This window comes from Herpailurus yagouaroundi, unplaced genomic scaffold (genome assembly GCF_014898765.1).
Source record: "Herpailurus yagouaroundi ecotype Mexico unplaced genomic scaffold, PumYag 355, whole genome shotgun sequence".
Classification (NCBI taxonomy): Eukaryota; Metazoa; Chordata; class Mammalia; order Carnivora; family Felidae; genus Herpailurus; species Herpailurus yagouaroundi.
Window position 1 is genome coordinate 9,211,247 of NW_024412572.1, and position 7,087 is coordinate 9,218,333.

At 52.0% G+C, this 7,087-nt stretch overlaps 1 protein-coding gene across 23 annotated transcripts in view; it reads right to left on the reverse strand.

Annotated features, from left to right (window-relative positions):
- MICAL3 (microtubule associated monooxygenase, calponin and LIM domain containing 3) overlaps positions 1-7,087 on the reverse strand; it is a 231,500-nt gene that overhangs the window by 32,622 nt on the left and 191,791 nt on the right. For 20 of the 23 annotated variants that reach the window (XM_040462748.1, XM_040462753.1, XM_040462760.1 and 17 more), the window contains 4 exons: positions 5,141-5,254; positions 4,223-4,369; positions 3,676-3,758; positions 250-2,101 (listed from right to left, as the gene is read on the reverse strand). In XM_040462748.1, the coding sequence (XP_040318682.1) occupies positions 250-2,101; positions 3,676-3,758; positions 4,223-4,369; positions 5,141-5,254 (2,196 nt within the window). The remainder of the gene's footprint in view (positions 1-249; positions 2,102-3,675; positions 3,759-4,222; positions 4,370-5,140; positions 5,255-7,087) is intronic. The other 3 variants (XR_005786780.1, XR_005786781.1, XM_040462764.1) reach the window with 2 other exon arrangements.

Here is a 7,087-nt window from a genome sequence, read left to right on the forward strand (position 1 = left end):
CTTGAGGAAGTGCACAAACCTCCCGAGTCTCCCTTACTCAGTTTCGAGCCGGGTTTTACCATTAGTCTATCACGCAGAATATGCTGTGTGAGCTCATGGTTCAGTTTCCTTCTCCCTCACCCCGTTAGCATTGCTCCTAAGGACCCTTAGGGAGGCAGCATGAGGAAATGGATCTTAAGAGAAGAACCGATGGCTGAGAACACACACCTTATGCCCTGCCCCAGGAAGGGTCCCTTGGTACTGACGTACCTGTTCTCACGACAGGAGACATCCTGTGTTTGCCAGAGTCCACAGTGGCACCGCTGGAAGGGGTGCTGGAACAGGACTTGTCATCACCCTTCTTCTTCTTGTCCTTCTTATACCCAGAAAAGACTGACTTCCACAAGGACTTGGGTTTGGCGGCTGCTTCCTCCAGGAGGTTTGGGCTGGGCTTCTCTGGGGGCCGGCCCTCACCTTTGGACTTCTTCTCTTTCTTGTTTCTGCGGGGGGAGAAGAGTGACGATCTCTTCTTGCTCTTCCCACTGGAGCCCTCGGATGAGGTGACTGAACCATCTGGGCCCCCTGAGTCCGACGGAGGGGAGAGGACCTCCTCACTAGTGGCTTCATGCTTCAGGGTGGGCTCCCTGGGGCCTTTGAGAACTGGGCGTTTAGGGGACTCGAGGCCAAGTTCTTTGCCCTTGGAGGGAACTGAGGAGGCTTTGCGGGAGGTGCCTCCTGGGGGCCTGGAGGTCCCAGCCGCCATCTCCATCTCCTTCATCCTACTCAGCTGCTTGGCCATAGCGTCTCTCAACGCCTGGCTCTTCACAGACTTCTCCCTGGCTCGCATGCGCTCCTCAGCCAGCTCCTTGGCTTCTGGAGAGACTAAGGGCAGGACCCTCTTCTGTGGCTGGACCCCACTCTCCAGAGTAGGCAACCTACCATTCTCCTTGGTTAGGGGTGGATGGAGGGACCTCTCGGTGCGGGACCAGCAAGAGGGGGGTGTGAAGAACTTCTCCTGCAGACTCGAGTCATCTGTCTTGTCATCATAGGTGTCCTCCACGTCATCAGCAAAGGGGATCTCATCCACACTCTCCACAAACGACTTCCGCACCTCCTCTCGAGGGGGCTGGGCAGGCTCTCGGGGGGCCCTCATAAAGGATGCAGGTGGTGGGGGTGGGATTACTGAGGCCTTGGGCTCGGTCTCCTTATGCTCATAAATCTGATATGGCTTCCTTCGAAGAGTTGCGGGCTCCTCATCCTGGGGTGGGGGTGGGGGTGGGCTTGAAGGAGGAGTGAGCATGGTGGAGTCAGAGGTGTTGAAGCTCTGGCTGCCCAAGGTCTTCATATTGGAGGAGCTCCCATGAAGGCCCAACCCAGAGCTGCTCGACAGGTCTCTCCTCTCCTCATGGGAGCTTTTCAGCTCTCTGTCAGATGGGGACTTGGGGGTTGGCAGTGAGGGCTGGTCGCCATCTGACTTCGGCAGGCCCAGCCTCTTAGGAATAGGTGGAGGTTTTAGAAGCTGGAGCCCCTCACCCTGAGGAGACTTCTCAACTGAATAGGATTTTAGGGACACTGGTTTAAAGGCCGGGGAGGGGAAGCTGGACTCGGACACCTTGCTCCGATCCACGGGTGTGAGTCCAAGGCTACGGCGGATCTCGGCACTCTTCATCCAGAACTCTGCCACCAGGTCATTCCGCTTCAGGGCTTCATCCACAGCAAGAGGGCTGCCCAATCTGTCCTTGGTGTCCCCTTGGGTCTTCAAGGGGAGGGGAGCCAGGGGGATGGGTGTTTTGGCTGGAATGGGCTGGAAGCATATGGGGGACTTGGTGGGGGATGGGACAGTGGCCTCAGAGGAAGGCTGGGGTTGGGAGCAAATGGGGAGCTGGGTAGTGGTGGGGGTAGAGGTGGCCAGCGGTGACAGGTGCTGTGAACTAACTGGGGAGGTAGGTGTCCTGGCTTCTGGCAGAGCCACTGGCTGTGATCGGATAGGAGAGTGCACAGCTCTCTCATCACTGGGCACTTCTTCTTTGGGCTTCTCTTTGGGGAGCAAAGGCTCAGGGAAAAGGCTCTCCTTGGGCAATTTCACCTTGGTAGCAACAGAGGCAAGTGGGATTCGGGCCCCCTACAGAAAAGGAAAACAGAAGCTGCTTAGAAGGTAGTTTGATGGTCAGCAGAGACCCCTTGGGGAGCTCGCTCAAAGGGCCTGTGTTTGTGAAATAAATTCCTCTCTGCCTGTTAAGCTGTTAGTCAAATGGCTCCAGGAGAACCTTTCTCCCCCTTCTATTCTATTTGTTCAATTTTTAAAACCACTCTACTTTGTTGAACAGACTCAGCTTTCAGGGTTTGGTTCACCTCAAACACATTCTATATTCTTTGTGCACTAAAATGGACACTGGCCAAAGCACACTAATGGATCCAGCTCTCACTCCTGACCATCGACCCCAAGAGCTCAAGATCTCTGATGTATGAAAATAGGGACCAACACTTTAAGATTTAAAATAGATATTTTCAAATTTAAATTTTTTAATTTTTTAATTTGAGAGAGAGACCGGGGGGGGGGGGGGGGGGGGCAGAGGAAGAGAGAGAGAATCTTAAGCAGGCTCCATGCTCAGTGCAGAGCCCAATGCAGGGCTTGGTCTCATGAACCCTAGGTTTACAATCTGTGCTGAAACTGAGTCAGATATTCAACCAAGTGAGCCACCCAGGAGCCCCCAAATGGCAATTTTTTATACTCTACACATCATCCTTCCCAGGAAGCTCAAAGATCCAGACATTTCTGCACGAATCCTTATATCATCCCACCCGCGAGTCCCAGTAAACCTCCTGCAGTTTCACAGATGAAATCACCAAATTCATCTTGCTTCTTGGAATCTCAAAGACCAAATCAAGCTAACCCAGGTCTTGAGTTTGGCCTCCCTCCCCGATGTGTCCTCCAGATAGCATTTCCCAAAACATGTTCCACAGGACATACTGCTATGATCTATTTACGTAGCATTCTCCAATGCGTGGTTCACATGCCACTGGTAATCTGGGTGAATACATATATATTTTTAAAGTTTATTTATTTATTTTGAGAGAGAGAGCAAGAACAGTGGTGGGGGAGGGGGAAGAGACAGAGACAGAGAGAGAGAGAGAGAGAGAGAGAGAGAGAGAGAGAGAGAGAATCCCAAGCAGGCTCCATGCTGTCAGCACAGAGCCCAATGTAGGCTGGATCTCACGAACCATGAGATCATGACTTGAGCCAAAGTCAAGAGTCAGATGCTTAATTGACTGAGCCACCCAGGCACCCCTGGATAAGTATTTTAAATTTTAAGTCATACATTCATTTTAACATAACGCTAAGAAACAAATGTATCTATCATATCAAACCAATGATTCCACAACAATTATTGCTTTAATTTACAAATAAAGTTACTTTTAAAATGGCATGGTACATGGACACAACAGAGTGACACGGTGGGAAGACTCAGGTTTGGGATTGGTACAGTGCAGGGTTAGGGAGCTGCTGCCCAGACTGCCTTGTCCTCATGGTGAGGACTAAGCTGGAACCCCAAGGCCACTCCTGTTGTCAGCAGCCCCACTTAGTACAAGATGCAAAAAAAATGGGCTGACACCAAGGGCCTAAGATGAGGGAGTTAATATGTCCACTCAGGATCCTATCAGTTTTGTCCCCCACAGTGAGCGCCGAGTCCTTACCTCTGCCTCAGGGCTGTGGCCTGGGGAGAGCAGACCAGCCTGCTCCTCAGGGGATCGGGGAGGGCTGGGGACTTGGGCGGGACCTGGACAGAACAGACACAGGATTTATAAGAGGAAACAACACCCTGCCCTTCCTGCTGAGGGCTCCTCTCCCAGCCAGCTCTGCAGGGGGGTCACTGTTGGTCAACAGAAAGAAAGTCCTTTCCCAGAGTGTCCCTAGATGCCACCTCTGCTCATTTCAGAAGTATGGGCTTTTTTTCACTTGTGCGATCTGTGTCCAAAGCTTGGAGATGTACCTTCTACCCTTTCATAGCTCCAGAGCACACACAGAAAGGGGCTGTTGGCCAAAGCCATGCGCAGGATCTGTGCAGAGGGAAGGGGGAAAGACAACAACAGGCAGAGCTGTCTGCCATTTGGAGGTTGGTATGCAGTGCACCAGCTCTGCTCCGGCTCTGCTCTGATGACCTGTGTCTTCGGTGCTGCCCCTGTCCTTGCAGGCTCTCCACAGGAATTCTGGAAGCAGTTTCTGCTGAGACAACAGGCTTACCTCTCTCCTGGTGCCCTGGTGTGGTGGCAGGTTGCTCCTCCTCATTTTCCGATACCCTCAGCTCCAGCTCCGCCTCCACTGCTGCCTGGTGCTGCATGCGAAACTCTGTTTCGGCATCTGATGGGATATCATCAGACCAGTGCTGATCTGGCAAAGGGAAGGGACAGAGCAGCCCTTGAGTGAGGCCCTGCTTCTTTACCAGTCTCCAGCTGGCCCCAGAAAGTAGCCGAATCAGTTCATCAACTACAGCACCACTGCTTGATGTCTGGACCTGGTTCTGTGTCCCAGCTAGGCCCTGCCTACTGGTCCCTACTGAGCTTCTGAGACTCAGAGCCTTTATTCTCTGCAACATAGCGCTCTCATCAAAGCCTACAGTGCTCCATTTCCTTTTCAAATACACAAGACGGTACCTGATAGATCACAACAGAAGGAAACATAGTGGGTGTGCCTGTGAAGGGCAGGCCTTACTTCACGGACTCACCACTGGTCTGTTTCCCCCAATACCACGGCGAGGTCTATGCTCCCTTACAGTCTTGCCTGGACTCGTCATTTCTCCCAGGCTAGTCCCTGCCACCCTTTCCCCAACCAACCAGCCTATAATTCTTAAAATACCATCTCTTTTGTAGCTACCTTTCAGAGGCGCACTGAATAAAGGCCCTTTTATAAAGCACCCAATCTGCTCAGTTTCTCAACCACAACTTAATGAATGCAGGCTATGCTGCACGGTGGCTGACAGGGGGAATGACACACATTCAAGTTAGCAGCAGACCAAGGAACACAACCAGGAGACCTAATGGCCACCTCTTTACGTGCCTTGCTTTTGCTTTAATGTATATTATCTTTCCCAAGTTCCAATCGCACAGTGGGGAAGAGAGTGATCAGCACAGTGGAGAGGGGAGGCTCTGGGGTCCCCCATACCATCATCCAGCTCAGCACCAGTGTCCCCTGTGTCCCCATTCTCCGCTGCCTCCCCTTCTATCTCTGCCGGCTCCGAGTCCACATCTTCCTCCAGGTCATTCTCATCAAATGGGACTGTAAAGCAGAAACGTTCAAAGGAAGGAAGAAAAGGACAGGCAGACAGACAGAGACTGCCTGTGCAGGTGGAAGCTGGTGGTGGTCTTCCCAGGGCTGCAGTGTGAAGACCATGAGGAGAGGCGGGGAGATAGACTGTGAAGTGTCTGGATTTGGACCCCAAGGTGGAAGTTGGTCAGCCTTGGGGGAGCTACACACAGTGTGGGTGCTGGTGAGGGCCTGGGGCCCTTCCTGAACACCTGGGACCAGCACTGCTCGATGCCAGCAGGGCCCAGTGGAAAAGGAAGGGCAGCTTCCTCTGGTCACCTCCTCTTCCCCCAAGACTGCTGTTAAGTGCCTCGGTGTGAGAAGGGCAGAGGGGAAACGCTGCCTCTGCAGGCCCAGCAGCAATGATGACTCTTCTGCCAGCACGCCCTGGACCGCTTCACAGGCCATGCGCCATTTACTCCTCACAGTAATCACTCAGAGGGCCTGTGGCAAAGCCGAGGCCAGAGAGTTACGGGATTTACTCATGGTCATATTGCTCCATCCAGCAGCTGCAGTACTGTGTGTAGGCGAAGTCACTGATGGATGAGGGACCAACAAGATGGACCCCTGAGGGCACCCACCTCCCCTTTCAACGGGTAGAGGTGATATCTTTGCTTGGGATAATTTAGAGAAATGTTTTTTTTTAAGGCTTGAAGGAGAGGATGAGGGGATATGTAAAGTTCACTGTCTAGATGCAACACCAGCCCTTCAGTGCTGCAGGACAAGGCAAAGCACTCATCGACTTCTCTTTCCTCAGGAGGAAACAGCCCCTAAACGCGCGCGCGCGCGCGCGCGCACACACACACACACACACACACACACACACACTCAGACCTGTTCCCAACCTCTGCACACTTAGAACTCACACTAACAGTTTGGAGTAAGACAAAGCAATTAGGAAAGCAAGGTGTGCTACTTTATAGGATGCTGTGAGGCCCCAGTGTTACCCAAGACCGACAGGACCCATCTTTCAGGTGTCCTGAGGGTTTCTTCTACGCTCCTAAGCACAGCCACTCTCACATCACTCCTAAAGGTTCCACTTCAGGAAAAGGGGTTACGCTTAGGTTCGTATATACAAGGGCCAGAGGATCAAAGCCCAAGGATGGGCAGGCAGCAGAGGCACTGGCTGTGGCACAGCTCAGATTTTTTAAAAGGCTGTACCACAGTGAGAGGCCGTGTAATGGCTGGGCCCTCTCAAGTCAGTGCTCTCGTCACTGTCCAGTCTCATGAATCTGCATCGCTGGCACCTTAAGGATGTGCAGAGTGAGTGTGGCAGAAATGTCGAGCAGGGATACCAAAGTCTGAATATGACGAAAATCCAGGAAAATCAAGTGACTACCTTTGGAGGCCGGGTGGGGAAGATAGGGAAGGGGCACTTTGAAGATGCTGGGGATGTGTGCTTTCGTGACCTAGTCACAGGAGTTCTTGTTAAAAAAAAATAATTACTGGGGTGCCTGGGTGGCTCATTTGGTTAAGCGTCTGACTCCTGGTTTTGGCTCAGGTCATGAACTCAGTTTGTGGGATTGAGCCCTGTGTTGGGCTCTATGCTGGCAGTGTGGACCCTGCTTGGCATTCTCTCTCCCTCTCTTTCTGCCCTCCCCTGCTTGCATGCACACGTGGTCTCTCTCTCTCTCTTAAAGTAAATGAACATTAAAAGATAATTCCTTAAGCTGTATAATTAGCTTCCCACCCTTTTGTATACTCAGTTTATACAAATAAGGTGATGATTTGCATCTAATTTTGGAGAACCATACAACATAGGTTTAGAATGGACTATGGGGAAAGATGAAAGAATTCCAGAATAAG